This window comes from Orbicella faveolata, unplaced genomic scaffold (assembly GCF_042242905.1).
Source record: "Orbicella faveolata isolate gen_17 unplaced genomic scaffold, um_ofav_v1 contig_3, whole genome shotgun sequence".
Taxonomy (NCBI): Eukaryota; Metazoa; Cnidaria; class Anthozoa; order Scleractinia; family Merulinidae; genus Orbicella; species Orbicella faveolata.
This window is the reverse complement of record NW_028301558.1, coordinates 11,210,194-11,229,570: the sequence shown is the minus strand read 5'-3', so window position 1 is coordinate 11,229,570 and position 19,377 is coordinate 11,210,194. Positions and strand designations below refer to the sequence as shown.

The window sequence follows — 19,377 nt, the reverse complement described above, 5'->3', positions numbered from 1 at the left end:
TAAACGCCGAAATCAGTTTCTTGCGTGACGACTGAACTCATCGGCACGGCGATTTCCTAATTTATTCATCGTTTTATTTTTCTTCGTTTTTCAATTTTTATTTTCTGTTTCTAAGAAATCGATTAAATGTGGTTTGCTATTGAAAATTTCTGCCTAATATCAAAATACTAAAGGTAACTTAATTTCTATTTTCAAGTTCTTTTTGTTTTGCCCCGGAGCTTGAAATTAACATATATGCAACACGTGTAAATTTCAGGAGCGGAAGTCTCACGCTTCGCTGGGCTGAGCCAATGGGCCAAGAGAACTTCGACCGGGAAAAACCCTTTCGAATTACACATCTTTGGTTAAATAGGGTAACATTACAAGCTGGCTTTTGAGACGGACTTTACATTACCGCATGGACGTTAGAAAGCGAAAGACGTGTTCTTCGTGCTAGACTTCGAAGAAAGCGTTCCCGTAGGCCTTCCCACCGACCGCAGGATAGACCACTTGAATTTTCTGGGGAAGTAGATTCAAGGAAAGTGCAAGCAAGCTTTGCGGCTATTACCGACCGAGATGTCTGAACGACAGCGGCTGAGACCATGGTTGGAAGACAAAATCAACAGCGGAAAAGTGCCTGGGTTGAGTTGGCGAAACAAAGATCTCAAAGAGTTCCGAGTCTCGTGGAAGCACGCTGGCAAACCCGATTTTGTCGTCGAAAAGGACGCGATGCTGTTTAAGCTGTGGGCTGAACACACGGGCAAATATAGAGAAGGAGAGTCAGCCGATCCGTCCACTTGGAAAACGCGGTTCCGCTGCGCTCTGCATAAGATGCCGGACGTGGAAGAAGTGAGGGTGCCTCATAGCTTGGATGAGAAGGAGCCTTATCGAGTTTTTCGATTTAAGGATAAAGGTAAGATGAATTACAAGAGGTAAAATAAATAATATGCTGCCTTTCTGGGAACATTATTGATGAGGGCTTTGCAATTTTAGAGCGGTTGCAGTCGCATGTTCACTCGTGAATATAAATAGTTTGTGACATTAACATTTTAGACCGGCGAACTGATAAAAACAAGTTTGAATGTTATGAAACATTTCAGATGAAATAAAATCACTTAAGCGGTGCAATTAACAAGTTTCGAGGGAATTGAATTGTTGTGTGACCCGCTTCCAGCAGTACCTAACCAGTGTATTCCTTTTCTACAGCGTAATATAAGCAGCGGCTTGAAAAACCTTCAAGTTCAGTTAGAACGCGTCCTACAAAAAGATAAAGATTTTTTCTAAGGAATTTTATGTGTCATGTTAAAGAGAGAGCGCCAAATATCTAGTTTAAAAAATTTTCCAACATTTTATTGTCCTTACTTGTGCCAAAAGGCATCACTTCGAAAAAAGTTAAAAGTATATATATATAATCTAGTCGAAAAAAAAATTTTTTTTTCCTGTTAAGAGTAATTGAAGATTGCATTTCCTCCTAAGAACTAAAATGGGTATTGCTCAAAACAATTTTAGAGCTTTAACAATCGTACAGATATTGTGGGGGTTTTCAGAACAATATTCAGTGAAAGGACCCGAACTGTCAATCATCAACAGCGGAAGTTGTAGAAAAAGTCTCAAAAAGAATGGAGCCAGAAGAACAGTGACTGCAGGTAGCACGAGATATGAAAAACAAAACTCATACCATCTTTGAGGGCTTTACAAGAGTTAAAAACTCCATGGATGTAAAGTTTAAAGTAAGTTTAAGTGCGAAGCGCGAAATAAGGGGATTCCCGGATTCCAGAATGAGCGTCATATCCCATAGGTGGGGAATGATCTCAGCACTTATCTTAAAATTTTCCAGACGACTGTGACAAGTAAATTCAGGCGACAGCAATAAAAGGATCTCTTTACGAATTGTTTGCGTGTCTTTGTATATAGCTTATGATAAATAATGACAACATTGAATAAAATTAAACGCCGTTGTTCGTAATCTGGGCGTATTAAGGGGCGAGTCATTTTCTTCTTATATGGGCAAGAATAAAATTACTTTCGATTTTAACCCATAGAAAAAAATTCCCTTTTCAATATCAGGGATCTGCTTACCAGATTGTGAAATAAAATTATGCGCCTTTGCCTTTTTGTGTCCAGCGCCAAAGGACGTTAAACTGATTGTTTCGAACCTTCGTTTGAGCAGTTGAAACGAAACTCTTTACTATCGCAGCTAAATTACGCAAAACTACACAAAAAATTGAGACTACGTTCGAACCATCGTTATGAATTATTTTAAAAAGCGAATAATTAAGTTTTACAGTCACTGACTGCAAGAAACGCTTTCGAAAGCTAACTCCGAGTTTTTGTCGAATTTGCTGGAAATAAAAATAGCTGAACTTTTCTGTCTTTTTGTGATCGTGAAATAATATCGATCTACTAAGGAAGGAAACCCTTCAATTACTTTTTGTTACCTGAATAAATTTGTAATGGTAATGATTTTCTCCGTGTTCCACACTGCCATGAATATTAAACAGACAATCTTTCAAAACATTAAAGTTGTTCGTGACCGTGTGTCTTTTCTGCCGTTCCTTTGCATAAGACATATGTCAAAAGCAAAGTCTAGCCGTATGCAGAACTGAACATGTTTATATCAGAACGCCTGGCTGGAGACAGAACAATACAAGCTTTCATTATCTCTCACACTATACACAGTTGTGACCTTTAGCCACACCGCAAACTGCTTTAAGTGTGAACAAAACAATACCGAAAGTAAAGAGGGCGAGATTCGATAACAGAAAAGGCCGACACCATAAAGTCACATGAAACGCCTTCGTTTGTAGCTTTCTTCGAATGAACATTGAATTAAAACCCCGCCTCACACACCCCATCTTGTTTTTAATGGCACCTCCCCGTCGTTTTTACTGAGTTCATCCCAGTTGCTAGAGTTGACGAGTCATTTGCCAGTGGAACTAGCTCAGACCGGGAAAACACTAGTTACCAGTAACTTCTTTTCACGTGAAACAACTTCCCTAGGTAACGAACATATCTGAGCACGTGCAAAGAAGGAAGTCTTAGTATTAATAATAGTTTTAAAGTTCTCAGTTACTAGTTTCCCTAAGTTCTCGAATTGTTTACTTTTTAGTGTATGTAAATGAAAGAACGAAAGCAAATAACTTAAAAGACGTTTTGAATTCATGTTATTCGGGAAGTTAATGTATCCGTGACTGAAAGTGGTTCGATAGTTAACTGAGTGTCTGAGACATTCTTAAACGCATCTTAAATTTGCTTTACCACAGTATTTCCTGATACAAATATATGTATATGCTGCTCATTAATTTTGGCAAGACTCCCAGAGAGTTGTTAGGAGGTTAATTAAACAAGTTTTTAAAGTTTATATAGTACAATGCAAGCCAAAGATGTTATCAAGATACCGGAAGACTTGAGTTGTATTTGATAAACAAACTACTTTTTACAAACTAGCTTACAAATTAACTTACACTTACTGGTAGATAAATTTTCCTCTTCTAAATAAAAATGCATACAAAGTAAGTCACAGAGAGCCGCACAGCCGTTAACGAGAAACCACCGAAAGGAAAACTATGATTTATATCACACTGGACAAGGCAACGCAATGGAACGGAGAAAAAAATAAAACTAAAAATCTCAACTAGTCAGTTCACGAGTGGTTAGCACATGTCTGCCAACTCGTTAATTGTTTTATATCGTTTTAGCATACTAAATGATACTTTCACTGAAAAACAAAAACCTAAAAATTGTCACTTTCCACAGTAGGTAGTCCAACAAAACAAACCTCAAGCTTACCGAGGTCGGCGGACGCAAATCAAAACGGAAAACGTCAGTTGGTGAGTAAATTCTCCATTGCAAAATACCATTTAGCCCCAGATTTGTTCGCAAGAGTGACTACTTCTTACTTGTAAGGGACTAATCACTATTGCAGCTAAGAAATGAGGGACCTCCGCTCAGAAGTTAATATCTTGGTTACTTTGAGGGTTTTCGGCTTTGCGAGATTCGAGTTTTTGTTATACTTCAGCATAGAAGTACCTATTGTAAAGTTTGTTCCCATAGTGTGAACAGCGTACAAAACGAAACGGGGAGCTTCTTTAAGCCTACTTGCGGTTGTTTCAGGGTTTCTATTAGAGCAACACAAAGTGGCCTCTCTTGATTTTAAAGAGGTACTTTACAAAACAGCGTTCAACTTGTTTAGCTTTTCTGACTGATTCATCTTCATTTTACTTCTTTTTTGGTGCTGTCCAAAGAACGACTCTGTCATACGCGCCGCTCCGCCATCTAAAGAGAACTACTTCTTCAATAACTACCCTGTACTATCATCAGGGACACAGAGCTATGGCGGCCATCAACACGATTCTCCACAGCACGATAGCAGCGACAGTTCTCTTGAGGACGACATCGATCTTGACAATATCACTCCGGTAAGACGCGGCGGAGCTATGTTACAGTCCCGCCGGGACTTCGATAAGAAAAGGTCCTGGATGTTCGTCGTCTCGCGTAGGCGCGTAAATCAAGGATTTTGGTCAATGTATTTTCTGGGGTGCGCTCGAAGAAATAAAAAAAGTGATATCTTCTAGGGGGAAAATTAAGCTCGAGCCAGGTCCAGAATAGTCCCTTTTAGGAGTTAAATTCCAATTTTCCGACGAGCATCCTTGACCTTTTAGCATGGAGTCCCTGCCCGGGTTATTTTGATGTCTAGATTAACGACTGGAGTGGTTTAATTTAGATCTGCTTCATACATCTTTGGCAAGGAAGCTCAAACTTGATGGTTTGATCCTGTGCACTTTGGCTAGCTAAAGGACATGGATAGAAACCGGTATGATGTACTACATCAAAATAATGGTCAATAGCTTTAAGTCGATTGGTCACCACATAAAAATGGCTACCTAAAAAAAGTCTTGTTGACAATTTTTTTTATAGTCACAAAGCATGGCGCTATCTAGAATTTTCGTAAAAAAAAATGTTAGAACCACCTTACACGGCATAGTTAATCAGTGACACATGACAGTAGTGCCTTAATTGACGCAATATGACCTCCATTCATGGCTTGTTTGCAGACGATTCCTCCATACCCGAGTCACGCGTATGAACCAATGCTGACAGACGAACCGGCATGCGCAAATCAAGCCACTCTCCTTCCCTATACCACTTCACCCACTTTCCTTCCCTACACCAACGGCCACGGGGGCGTCTCCAATGGCAATTTCATGAACAATGGCTATATCCGACAGATCCCTTCTACCTGCGATAATTTGGACCTGAACAACATCAGGAAAGAAATCTGTGACGCGATATTCGCGGCCAATAGGCAAATGGGTAATGGGTCGGTCTTCGGTGAAAGCGGACAAGCCTTCCTTCAACATGTTATGACAACTAATCCTGCCTTGATGAACATGAAACTGTGGCTGCAAGAGGTTGTTTTGCCGGATGAGGTACGCTTAAAATTCTCTTTTTGATCTGGTACTTAAGACAAACTGTTGGGCAACCAAAAGACTGTGCAAAGACTAACTGAAATCGCTCATTTTTAACAGCTCCAGATTATTGGGAACGGGAAAGAATGCGATAAGGTCAATGCTAAATTTTCCCTTAAAGTTTACAAATTTTGTCGGCGATATATAGCACAGTTCTAGCGGATAACTTCGAGTGTCGAAAGACGAAAATTTATTTCAAAAACTAGATTAACTCCACGATTTCAAATGTTTCACAAAACTGAATTCACAACCAGCAGCACAATCAGCTCGATCAGCTAAATGTGCTGTAATTGCTGGCCCTTTAAATGAGCTTCTTATTGGATGAACGAGGATCTTTCACAATTGGTTAGAAGCCGTGCACGTTTCTCATGGACATATCACATTACGATTCAAAAAGGCAGCAAACAAGGAAATGCTTTGGAAAAATAATACCAGCTTTGAACACAGGAAAACCTTTTAAATTCTCATGACGTCGGCGGGTGTGCTCTTGTAAGATTTTGTTTAGCGTAACTCTATGACTTCAGTTGCAAATGCAGGAGCGTGGAATGGACTTGCGACCAAGGAGAGCTCTTGTACATTAAGTTGTTCTTCATCTATTATATTTCTTACCCTTCACATCACCCTACCATTTTGTTCCCAGGCCTCTGATGTCACCTCCTCTGTCAGCACTCACCTAAACATGGACAACGGATTAATAGGTAAGACTGGAACAGTTATTATTCAAATAGATGTAGAGATGTGCTTTGTTTTAGGGGTAATTACCTGACTTTTCTTGTGCAATTTTCTCTGTAGAACCAGCTGGTATGGACATGGAAGATGCCATAGGACGGCCGGTATGTATAAAACATGATGTACGGCTCTGTTCGCGACACACGTGTACACGTGCAGCGACAGTTGGACACTCAGGAACCGTCCAAACTAAGACGGAGAAAATCAGAAACGGCGTTTTAACTCCGAAAACGAATCAAATGTTTTCCGTCCACACTACGATGGAGGAATAAAACGCAACAATCACCGGTCATTTTGGATTCATGTTCCAAGGAAAACTCGGTCAGGAAAATCGCATGATCATGGTGACGTCATCGATTTCGAAAAGCTCCGTTTTTCAAAGTTTTTCCCTCCACACTAAAACGCAAAGCCGGCGTTTTCAAATTCCTTCAGTTGTTTTGAAGAACTTTTTCTTCAAACTCCGTTTTCGTCACGGTTTATTATTGACGGTAGGCCTAACCGTAGAAATAAAGCTGCGTTTTTAACTTTCTCCGGCGTAGTGTGAACCAGGCCTCAGATCTTTGTTTCCCCACTTTCTTCTAGGTCACCATTCCTCATTTGAATGAAAATGCAGCGCCTATGTTCTCGAGAAGTGGAAAATCAACTGGGGAGAACTGTGGTAGGCATCCTCAATTACAATCACCAGCGACTGATTGTTATGTGTTAAATGTTCAGTTGTGTCCTAAAATGTAGTAACTGACATTGGTGTGTCAATGAGCCATAGTTTCTTGTTCATGTATGTTTTCCTTCACACCCGTTTCCTGATTTCATGTTTTGGGAAACTCGGTAAACTAAGGTTTTAAAGAAATTGTAAGAACGTCGAAAATCTCGTATTCACGTGACGGGTGCTTCGTCTGTAAAGAATATTATAAATAACTCTTGTAAATCATTCTTCTTTAGTATATAGCCGAGATTGTGCCAATAAGACTCTGACTCGGCCCATGTGATGTTTAGAACTCACAGCTGACAAAAATAAACAGACTTAGCTACGCGGCGCGGTTAAGATACTGTGATCCGAGCGCCTATAATCATCACTTCTTAGAGTTTAGTAACCTTTTTTAAATTTTCGGTCAGTTTGAAAGTAATGTTGTAAATCCTTGTGCACTGAGCAAAAGGAAAGGTCCAGTCCTTTAAACCTTTTTTTTTTCCTTTTTATTTAGATTCCACCGCTATGCACATCCGGGTATTCTATGGCAACTGCGAAGTTTATTCCACAGACACCAGGCTGACAGAAAGCGAACGAGTCATCAGGATATTCCACGGAAGCCACCTGGGGGAGTCCCGTCCGTATGAATTGGCACTGCTCAGCAAAATTTACGGACCTCCCACAGCAAGACAGATAGAGCTACCGCTGGTCAACAACTACTCCAAAGAAACCATCAAAGTCATGGATTTCTTGAAACGCGGGATACTGTTGGAGATAAATGAGGCCCAGGATATCTTTGTTACACGGCTGTGTCTTACCAGGGTAAGGCAGCTGTGATATTTTTTTCTTAGTTTCTACAACTGTGATTGGCTGAAAGCTGTTTTTTTTTTTTCTCTCTTTGGAACCAATCGGCAAGCATTTGGATTTGAGTTTTGTCTGAGGTCATTGTTATGTGCATTTAGTAGACAATTGGCCTTTGTGATGGTTGCTCTAATTTTCGCTGCTAGCTAGACCCAGCCAGGTCGAAACAGCTGTCGACGGTTGCAATTCTTGGTTTTCAGTTTGGACTCTATCATGTCGTTGTCGCGTTAAGTTTTATACATAGTAACGAGAGTCTCAAAGTCATAGTGAGAGTCTCTTGGTAGCAATCAGCCTTGCTCTGTTGTTATTCTCTCTCTGAAAGTCCTGTTTTCATTCATATGCTTTCAACCATTCCTTTTTGAGGACAGTGATATTCTTGTGATCTGTTGTCTATTGTCAATATAAACTCGTCATTTTTACCTTTCTTGTCCCATTCAGGTTTTCTTTTCTAACGGAAGGAAGGCCGCCAAAAAGCTTGAAAGGGAAGAACGCACGAAAGTGTTTGACTACCAAGGAAAATTTCTTCCGACTCTCAGAGAAAGCCGAAATGGAAATCGAGAGTATCCTTCGTATGAAGTCACTCTCTACCTGGGAAGAACTGATGGGAGCCTGGTATCCATTGTTATCACCCACGTGATGGCTAAGATGAGCCTGCACAACGCAAACACAGCGGGTGAGAACTTTTGGTCTGAGCCAAATCTGAACGATCAGTTAGCTACAAATCTGGAAGAGGATTGCATGTATTAAAGTGAGCACCGTAAACACTGCTTCATAAAGTTTAAGAAATCATTTTTTTTGTAGTAGATTAGTGTAACACCACTTTTGTACTAAAATTGAGCAAAAATATTCAGAAAAGCAGGCACTGAAAAGTCTTTAAAACCGAAGTAGTAGTAGTAGTCTTTGCATCAGCATGTCACCTGCATGGGTCGTATTTATCTAGGAAGACATAACATGTTTCACCATTTTCCCAACTCAGCAAGTCGTTTATTACGTCTTCCTAGGTAAAAAGGCGACTTACATAAGATCTGTTAGCAAACAAAAATGTCTCTACAAGCCATGTTTAGCTGAAGCAAACGGATACCATTGAAATCAACTTGATAATGGTTTGTGTCAAACCGAAGTAAAGTTTGGAATTTTACAAGTCTTTTATTTTGTAACATCAAGAGTATTTAATTTATTATTTGTCTTAACACCTCTTGTGTCTAGCTTCCTCGAAGCTGCTTTTATTATGTCTTGCTTAAGGTGGCGAAAGTCGCTACAAAGTGCTTGCGAGCAATTCTATACAGATAGCATATAAAAAGAGGATTATTTGGGTAGTATCGAGTTTAGAAAGGCTGCACATGTCGAAAAACAGTAGAAGACCTCTCGCTATGCAACAAAAATGACAAAACGAAAAGGGCTTAAGCAGAGAAACCACGTGAATGTTGAGATAGCCATTGTAAGGCTTACGTTTTCCGTAGTTAATAGTCTCAATGTGATTTATTTTAAGAATCTAATTGCCCTGTGAATTCTGGCAGATTTGTTTGCATTTTTGCAGTTTCCCAGGCAACTATAGAGCAAGGCTCACAGAACTGAAAATAATTCTAAAGACATGTCAAATTTACTTGTAAACCACAAGCCAAAAACTTCACAAGTCATATCACTGACTGAGATTTAAATTTTCCCGAAAATTTTTCGATCGCTGGTAACATCAAAAATTTGTGCTATTGATAGTTCGGTTTCTTGTATGAAATTAAACCAAGGAGATTAAATGGACAGTGATTTCAATACTCCGGAAGGATTTGTAGAATAAAGTACATAGTTCAAGGCTCATATGATTGCTTCGAATATGTCAAGACAATAGGCCATATTCGTATTCCCCGTATTGGACTGGAACTAGCTTGCAATTGAGGCTAATACGGGGAGTCTTTTCAAATGCAGATGTCATTAATCTCTTTTTAATGATATTCCCCCGCGTAAGCCTCCATTGCAAGCTAGTCCCAGTCCAATACCGAGAATACGAAAATGATCAAGTCAACTCTTCATACTTGTCTCGCATAGCCATGTAAACTCTGCGAGACTCTGGTAAAATATATATACAGAAGCTGTCATTGACGTAGGAGGGGCCGGAGAGGAACCATATACTGGGAGAGATAATTGTTTCAATTTCAGTAATTTTGTATCGTTAGTTTTTAGATGGTAAGTTATTGTTACCATGGAAATATTGTAATGTTAGGACGTTTAGCTGAAAATCTTATAAGCATTGCTTGAACCCAGACGTTGAGTCCATTCTGTGTTGCATGGTCCCTTACCTATGTGCTCGTGTACATATGCCAGAATTGTGAAAGAAGATATTTTATTACAAAACAGCACTGTAGTGCGTTTATCTCAAGAACACAAGTACGAGTTTGTATCAAACTTTGGTAATGTAGATCACCGTAATTGTAACAATCACAATCAGAAGTGTCCTTAGAGCGATTTTCAGAAGACAACCGTTCAACTAAGAAACGTGATCAAATCTAGCCCAGTTTTTCAAAGGGTGAACAACGCTGTACACCGGATAAATCATTCTCCATTACGGTTTGCTTTGTCAACACTTATCCAGTGGATGGTTATTTACCGATCCGGTGGATAACATTATCAACCCTTTAAACAACTGTGGGTAATCCATTACAACAAACGTGAAACCTGATCATAGCTAAAACGTGTCACCATCAAAAACCATCGAAAAGTAGAAAGGGTTTTCATAATAAGTTTTGGCGCACTGAGAGCTAGCGGTTTTAAACAGTAACAACAACAGCAACAAAAACTGCAAAAGCACATTTAGTCAATCGAAAATCGCTCTAAAGGGCGATTGTATAAAGTGTAACGTTGTTTTCAACTATAAGCAATGTTTATATTAGACGTTTCTTTGTAACTGTTTTATTTCAATAAAAATAATACTTTTATAGCACATTGAAGTGTGGTTCCTGCTATCAATCGCGATTTGTTAGCATTGCGTAGAAACACTGAATTCCTAGCGATAACCCAATAGTATATATTATGTAATCTTTATCTATATTTTATGTACTCTTTATATCTATACTCTGAAGCTCTGCAAAGGATATCATAGAGAAAATAATTAACCGCACTCTGCTGCTTTAAAAAATATTTCTCAAAAATTAGTGCGAATCTAAACCGTCACAACCGTGTTAACATTGTCCAGGCTCATGTGAACACACCTATCGATCAATGAGAGCGCGCGTAGTAGCTCAGTTATTTTATAAACAGTAACATCACAAAGTTATCGATCGTGTGCTTATTTGTGTTTGCTCCCTTTCGGCCTTGAAGAAATATTTGAAGCAGTCATTCTTCCTTACAAATATGCGCTTCACAGTTTCTCGAAACGCTCTGTATCTAATGCAATATATGATTGGATTACACGCACTGTTTGCAAAGCCAATGAACATCGTTATTATATCTGCAGTCGGCCCCCCTGCGGTTTTTCCACAGGCCATTTGCACAAACAGAAGAATACAAAATGGCGACCAACACACTACGTAAGTTCCAATAACAATGAGTACAGTTGTAACACCCTTCCTTGTGGAAGCGTTCCTCCTCGCTGCCAAGCTATTCCTTCGAACTTGTTCTACCGTAACAGAAATTCTTTTCAACTGTTTAAAAATGGCGATGAAAATCTTGAAGTAAACGTAGCACATTACTATAACCGCTGCCCCATATGTTCCGCAAACCACCGAAACGGTGAAAGCAATGGCAACTTTAGTTTGTAGCCAATCTTCTGGGAGACATTTTCCGATATAGGGAATAAAGCATTCGTAAGAACTTACGCCGAATAATGGTGGCAGGGCCCACAGTGTCGAATATATCCATAGCAATAAACACGCACTTCGAGCTCTTGCTTTAGTGACAACAGATAAATAAACTAGCGGACGAGAAATTGCGATGTAGCGATCAACAGACAACAACGCTAGATGCATGATAGACGAAATACAGAAGGCGAAGTTCCCAACGGCATTCAGTTTACCCCACAGATTCCCACAGCGCCATTTTCCCGCCAACAGAGCGTCAATTGCACACGGCATTACAAGTAAACCCACTAACAGATCAGCGACCGCTAACGAAATAACAACTTGATTGTTTGCCATATATTTCAGTGCGTCTATCTTTGTCAGTGCCACAATCACAAAAGCGTTTCCTACCAGTGTCACCACGTTAACTATAATCATGAAAACTGTTGTTAAAATCACAACGCTTGTAGGCCATGTGGAAGTCACCAAGTAGAATTCTTCCTCCACGGGTTCGTCACAACACTGGTTTGTAAAATTTCCTGACATTGCAAACTTCAAGGCTTGATAATCACACACGACGCTCGTACCAGTAGGGGGTTTGCGCTTTTTCCGTGTCTAAATCTTGAAATGCAATAGAAGAAAACGGAGTTTCACAGCTGAAAAGCCACAATTACCAAAGGAAAAACCTTTGTGTTGAAATGTTTGGCCAATTGTTCAAAAGACCAACCTTGAGAGAGTTACGCGAAGTATTTGCTCGACGTGGCCGCACAGAATCGTCGATAAGTCTATTCTTCAAGTCTTCACAGACACGTTTGCCGTCAAAATGAGCAGCTCACTATTTCTGAATCTTCTAAAGAATGGTAGGCAAACATCACGAAAGTTCTTTAAAATATCTGCCAAACCACATCCAGTAATATACCACAAGAACAACGTAAAAGCCACATCTTTAGAAGCTAAATAAAGTTCCAATATACGTAGCCAAAACAAACCTCACTTGTAATTTAAATAACCACTTCTTCCTTAATGACTCAGCTAATATCAAAACTAATCAAAACGAAAATTTAAAGAAAATCCGCCTTTCATTGAAAGAACATTTTGCCAACAATACAGCCGTTACACCGGAGTTTGAAAACTTCTTCCCATCTTTCCTTATGCCTTTCCATCACTTCAGGGTTAAATGCTTTGATCAAGAGATTTCTGGAGCCACTCGGCTGAATGACACAATACCGCCATTTATTGGCATTGTTTTGTTTCCATTGTTACGAGCCAGTGATTATTTCAGATAATAGCCTATGTTTTCATCTTAAAATAGAAAACAGCACTTCAATAAGGTCGAGGTTATGTTTATTTTTAGCAGTGTTTTGCACGCTATTAGTTTCTGCCAATAATGAGCTCTGAGGTTTACTTCTAGGTAATTAGTCGATAAAAAGGATCAGAGACTCTTTGCGCATTGAATGAACTCAGTCAATTTGGCATGCTCCTTTGACGTTATAGGCTTATTAATAAAATTGTGCTGTTTTGTGGTTGAACAAGTCATTCGAAGGACCTGAACGCCTTTTACTAACCTTTAATTCTCGTAATGTATATGCTATTTAACTCAGCGTGCGGTCCCTATATTCGCCAATATTCTCCGATTCGTGCAGAGCAAACCATTTCAATAAAGTATTAATACTAGCCTTTTTTTTAATCTGCTGACAAACTGATGCGTCCCCAAGATCCATTCTCGTCAAATGCGCGCTGGAAATGAAAGCATATCTAATATTTACGCGGACCAGTTCAGCCATATTAAAAATGTTTTCTTTCTAATTAGCAAACATTAACAAATCAAAGTTTCGTTTAAAGTATAAATAAAATAAACGACGAACAGGAGAACATAAGGAAGGCTGGGAGTTTTTTTTAAACAAGCAATGTGTTATTTCGGCTTCAATACATAATAGCAATTGTTTACTGTTCCTGAACATTTGTTCCAGTCAAACTTAACACTTCCCTTGTTAAGAGTACTACAACAATACTGATAATGTTTTTTTGAGATAAGGTTTAATTTTTCACAATCACATAAAATGCAATCGTAAGGTCTATGGCGACGCTGCATGATCGTGGGATTAAACCTAAAACAAACTAAAGCGTGTTTTGTTTTGTTAACCATCTTGAAGCACCTGTTGCATAACAATTACCACATAATATTGATCGAATGGGAAATCAAACCAACCAAATATAAAGAGTTTTAGAATTACTCAAATATTTCTCACGTGTGAGTAGTCTCACCAAGTTAACAAATGGAGTAGTCATTAGAGGTGCCGCAAAGTTTCAAATGCTGAGAGTTCTGAACTTAAAGGTAGAATTTCTCCCTGTCAATAACACCTAAAACCTTGTGGTCTACCGAAAACAAAGCACACAAAACAATGACTCTCCTGAACCGCCCGGCGACCTTCAATTGTTCCCGAGCTATCTGTGAGTATGATGGAAAACACCTAAAGTGAACTTGAACTTAATAAAAGGCTCACAATATCAGCAATATAATGGCAACTGAAACAACTGCTGCCTACGGAGGATATATACTTGGACAGATGCCTTCGTATTTTTATTCAACACACTACCCTTGTTCAATTCCGTTGTGTCTGTATTTTTGTTCAGATTGAAAACTTTTTATCTACTTGGAGTGATCCATCTATGGTACGTGTTCAAACTAGCTACAACCCAAGATAAAGGCAGCGTTAGGAAAATGCTACCATTGCAAAATGATTCCGCGAAAGCAGGCCCTGGGATGGTCGTACTGCAACGAAATCATATAGCAGATTTTCAGATTTCAGATTTTTATTATTTGAACTATTAGCAAGTCTTAGACTAATAAAATTATAATATCAAGAAGGAAATATCGAAAAGGAAAAAAAAAAAAAGAATTAAAAATCTACAACCACATGTGCTCAGTGACCAAATTAGCCCAATCTTACAAACAACTAAAAGAAAAAGTGCTCTATTGCTTTTATAAAAATAATTCTCAAAAATACGCCGAATGTAAAACGTCACAACGGTGTTTACATACTCTTATCAAAACACACCTATCGACCAATGAGAGCGCGCGTAGTAGCTCAGTTATTTTATAAAAGCCTTTGAAACACTGTATATATCTATTGTCATGCAATAAAACTAGTGGCTGTTGTTCGTTAGAAACTGCATTCTCCCACAATTTCTCTCTCTCCACCCAGGTGTATAAATCGTTATCGCACTGCCGGATTAAATACTTGGAGGTGAACTTGCGATAGACTTCTCCTTCAGTTGATCATCGTCGCTTCAAGATTCTACAACCAGAGATAAGAACTGAAGAGAAGGCCCTTCTCGAATGTAGACTTGGGCTCGACCTTTATTAATCATTCATATACTGTAAAAAATATTTCAGGTTTTCGGCAGGTGTTCACTCCTCTGATGAAGTGCTGTTCAACTTACTTGGTAGCTTTTAAATTGGTTGACTTACCTTCCAAATTACCTCCGATCGAATGCAATACAGGTAAGTAATAGAGTGGAATCCTTTAAATGACTTGTCCACTAGGACCAACTGGCCTGCCTGACGTTTCAGTTTTTCGTGTCTTTGCTCTTTTTGAAAAAAAATGGAATTTATATTTGGAAGGAATATCTGGTTAATAGTAATGATTCTTTGTCACCGATTGATCTTTATCTTTCATTAGAAGGCTTGGAACTCCATCAGTACTGATAATTGATCATGGATCTATTATATTCCATTGAGGATAGTCCTTTTTGCTAGTATTTTAAGAAGCGACGACACCGCTAATAAGCTTTTGAAAGCTATTTCAGTGTCAGAAATAATGAACGTTTTCTATATATTACACTATCTATTTTGAGTTCTCAGTTCAATCTTACTGTGGACAATTAAGGATATTTGCTGAGCGCGTGCAGAGGAAGTTTCAGTTTCTAAGACCTGGAGTATACATAACTGGATGGCTACAAATCACTAAGGTGTCTTTAAATCCAAAGATAAGATCAAATTTTTCATTTTTATCCGGGTAAGAATGTAACTTTTAGATTACTGGTCATGTGAAGAATTGAGACAGTTTTCTAAAGTTACGTAACGATCGACATACCTTTCTACCGATATTCCTACTACGATAATGAGGTTAGTCTAAATAGTCCGTAAAAAATGTGTTCAAGGTAAAACCTACGCTTTGGAACAGTTCGGCATTTTCAGTCATTAGCTAGGAAAATTTATTCCTGTACATGTGTTGGTTCTAAGAATGTAGTGACACAATAAGCGGCTCAATATCCATTGTTTCTTCTCGTCAGCTGAACTGTGGCGCATTCACTGATATTGTATAAACAAAATTTGATTTTGAGAGAGAGAAAGAGAAAAAATATTTTCCTGAAATGAGCTGAGTCTAATTAAATGGAATACGAAATAGTAGAAGCCTTGCGGGTAAACTTGTGAACTAGGGCGGTATTTCCTGTTTGAAATTTATATTTAACTTCTTCGTTTCATATTATTATCTTTTTCCTCTGTGAACTTAACAGATGTCACTAAGGCAAGAGAACAGAAATGCTTTTGGGAGATGTGCATGCATAAAAATGTTTTGTACAAAGAAAATGGAGACAGTGTAGAATGAGTTACGTCAATCCGTAATCGCGTGATCCCATACAACCACACTGACTGAAACAGCCATTTCAACAGTAACCCTAATCAAATATCAAATTATAAAATTGCCTTGGATAATTTCAGCCTATGGCGTAACAACGAACAGAACATTTTTGCTTTGCTTCACTCATGCACTAACCGATGACTTCATTCCCTGGACTGTACATTACCTCAATCATTAATAGCTAACAATAGCAAACGAAACGTAAGTGGTCTCCATATTCAATCAAACCAGAGTGGCTATTTGCAGTTTTTACCGGTAATGGTGGCTAATAATAGAAACGTTATTTCATTGTTTAAGTTACAAACCAAAGGAAGGTAGAGGTTTAAGATACTCAGATCAAAATGGAATTTCAGTGGACACTATTAAGCGCCGGTTCCTGTAAATACCGAGAATGAGATGACAGTCGCGAAATTTTCGATTTCTTCATATTTTGCCCAAATAACCTCTGTAGTAAGTTGTTTTCGAAAATAACATTCAAAGGTCCTGAAGCGCTTTAGTTTTTTCGAAATCGAGGAAAGTTTGAAAATCGCCATTTTAGCTGCCTGACGCCGCCGAAAATGGCCGAAAATGGCCGAAACTTGTGCATTTTCTTTTCGCTCGTACAGATCAACGCGATGATATCTACCAATATACTTTGGGTAGCTCATAGTGCATGTCTTGCTGTTTCTAAAGCATTAATTTGATTAGTAAAAGCTCCAAGTTTAATAATATTTTAGGCCGATAAAAGTACCTTCATCGAAGCTCGTGAGCGAAATGGCAAATTTTAGCTAATTTCAATACCATCAAAAGCCCACTGGTACATTGAATTTGAAGTCGAAACTAACATTTTCTGAAAGCCCATACTCTATATTATGTTGTGTGAAAGTCTCTTCCACGGCCCGAAAAAACTAACCCGTCGAGAGACATAAACGTGTGGTACATTTTTGTAAATTCGTCATTCGCGAAACCAACATGGAACTTGGCCAGCTACCTTCATCAAGAACAAAAATAAGCGAATGGAAACCTTTTTCTTCAATAAGGATACTTGTAATCTGTTTTTTTTTTTCCTTTTAGATTGACCACATGATTAACTTTTGCAAACATTTGCAGTTAAATCAAAATAGACCGGCACGTGCATATCGCCCGAACCTGATTTTCCTTCCGCCTTCTGTATGTTTCATTTTGAAGGTTACAACTGTAGCACACATTATTCGTTCAATATCGGCAGTTTTAACTTTTGTGGAACACCCATGGCCACAACCAAACTTGATTCCAAGTAAAAAAAAAACATTTTGAAACGTGAAGTTTGAGTAAACAATCGATTACAGTTGCATCCGTCATGTTTGGCGTAAATATTCGAACACAACCATTTCATGTAAACAGGTACACTCTACTTTAAAAACAACCGTCTCATCGCAGCATTTCTTGAAATCCTGGTCTGAGACCAGGTAATGCCGATAACAAAGCGCGAGCAGTTGACGAAACTTCATGATCAACTGTCGAAACGTTGTACTTGTGGAATAAGCAAGATGATTCAGGCTTTGTATTTCTTACGGCCGTGTGCTTGCAATTCTTATGGATACAGTTCCCCTGTCTTTTACCACCAGATTTATAGATGAATCGTTCGTTTCCTATCACTTAATATGGCACATACCTCTGAATAAAACATATACTGTGACATCATTTTTCTTGGAGTGTTCCAACAGGCGTCCGCCAATTGTAAAACGTAAGCAGCAAGACTGATAAAACCACAGAGGCTTCTTCGTCAATCGCACTACGCTGTCCAGATTTCTTTCTTACAAAGTTTACAGACTTCGGTTTTTTTGTTTTTTAAATTCCAAGACGTCGCCGTTCTGTTGGCCAATCCGAATAATTGTCATGGTGTTAGCTGAGTAAGTTCTTGACTTCGTTTGGTGGTCCCAGTTCAGACCATATGGCAAATGTGGATTGCGTGACAAACGGCCACTTGCAAAGTGTACAAAGTGGGTGAAGATGGCGGCGAGTGAAACTGTTTGCTCGTGCAAGTAACGTGGTTCGCACTGTCAGCCTAAATAAACATTTTTGGACGAAATTGAAGGATGTAGGGGGAAGGAGGTGTTGTTTAATTCTGCAAGAGGACAGAACTCGACGAACTGACAGAGCCGTGCGCGGGTCCTGCTATCATGGCATGTCTACGTAGATTAATGGAAAGTATTACCGCGTTCACAAAAGTTGTGCAAACACCTTTCCTCTTTACCTTTAAAATACATGTTTGTCGTTCGTACTTTTTGAATAGAAATGCACCGGTGATAGAGCTGGAATACAAAAAGGACAAAGGAGGCCTAGAGGGCATCAGATCTGAGATACGCGGTGTGAGTTTACATACGTATTCACTCCTGTTGCCCTCTGCTAAACTATATAGACAATAAGATGGGCGCTTTCCAAAAATCGGACACTCAGAAGAGCTAAAATTTTCCTATATTTTACCTTGAGAATTCACAATTATTGACCTAGCGAACTTCCCATCAATAATTAGGCGGTATAAAATAGTTAGGCATTATGTATTGTAGCCTTATTTTGCGCATTTCAGAGGCAAAAATAAGAGCGAATGTATGGACTGTCTACCGGGACAAAAAAAACTGTGTCTGTTGTAGAGAGAGGAGTTCGTTGTGGATAGGTGACCGTTAGTGGACGTTCGACTGTAGAGTTTATATAGGTTTAAAAAAGAACCGGTAACAGGAGTGAATATTTACGTAAATTCTCAACACGTACCCATTTAAGACTAGTGCCTCTTAGGCCTTCTTTTTCCATCCCAGTCACGTCCGTCCCTGGTGCATTTCTACACCAAAAACCTGGAGCAATATACCTGTATTTTAAAGTTCAGTAGGAAGGGTGTATTTTTTTATTAACGGTGATAAAGTCGAAACTTTCTACAACGGCCACTTTGGGGACAGAGGAAAGTCGCCGTTATGGAGCGATATCAGTAGGGGTGAAATATGACACCGATATTCTCTTGGGTTTCAACATTTTTATCTTAGTGTAACATGTAAATTCGTAACACGATCAAAAGATATGATCAATAAGACAGAAACCAAACAGAAATAGAGACCAAAGACCTGCGGCATGGATCAAGTTTCGTGACCATGTCCAATAAAAAATGGGGTTTTATAGACAGCGTTCGTCAGTCGTTGATTAACTGGCCGTTGTGAAGAGGTTTTTTTGGCAGTTGGGACGTGTTTTAGTGGCTGTTGCTGTTGTCGAGAGGTGGCCGTTCTAGAGAGGTT

At 39.0% G+C, this 19,377-nt stretch overlaps 2 protein-coding genes across 3 annotated transcripts; one reads left to right on the top strand and one right to left on the bottom strand.

Moving 5' to 3' along the window:
• The first annotated feature begins 213 nt into the window (after positions 1–213).
• LOC110051686 (uncharacterized) lies at positions 214–10,654 on the top strand. Of its 2 annotated transcripts, none has more exons than XM_020757745.2 (9): positions 214–892; positions 3,739–3,809; positions 4,224–4,397; positions 5,034–5,408; positions 6,088–6,145; positions 6,240–6,280; positions 6,759–6,834; positions 7,376–7,683; positions 8,161–10,654. In XM_020757745.2, the coding sequence occupies exons 1-9, from the start codon at positions 556–558 to the stop codon at positions 8,467–8,469; spliced, it is 1,749 nt and encodes a 582-aa protein (XP_020613404.1). In that variant the 5' UTR covers positions 214–555; the 3' UTR covers positions 8,470–10,654. The 2 variants fall into 2 exon arrangements, with proteins under 2 accessions (XP_020613404.1, XP_020613403.1); XM_020757744.2 differs by having other exon boundaries at positions 223–892; positions 3,736–3,809.
• LOC110051688 (histamine H2 receptor-like) lies at positions 10,041–12,683 on the bottom strand. The gene has a single exon (XM_020757746.2). It carries the CDS (start codon positions 12,033–12,035, stop codon positions 10,977–10,979), a length of 1,059 nt encoding a protein of 352 aa, XP_020613405.1. The 5' UTR covers positions 12,036–12,683; the 3' UTR covers positions 10,041–10,976.
• Positions 12,684–19,377: the final 6,694 nt, after the last annotated feature.

Bases quoted from the DNA above. Each gene is read 5' to 3' on its own strand.
- LOC110051686 (XM_020757744.2), top strand. From the start codon at position 556: ATGTCTGAACGACAGCGGCTGAGACCATGGTTGGAAGACAAAATCAAC. The intron at 893-3,735 runs GTAAGATGAATT...CACTTTCCACAG, and splicing joins TTTTCGATTTAAGGATAAAG to TAGGTAGTCCAACAAAACAA. The intron at 5,409-6,087 runs GTACGCTTAAAA...TTTTGTTCCCAG, and splicing joins AGGTTGTTTTGCCGGATGAG to GCCTCTGATGTCACCTCCTC.
- LOC110051688 (XM_020757746.2), bottom strand. From the start codon at position 12,035: ATGTCAGGAAATTTTACAAACCAGTGTTGTGACGAACCCGTGGAGGAA.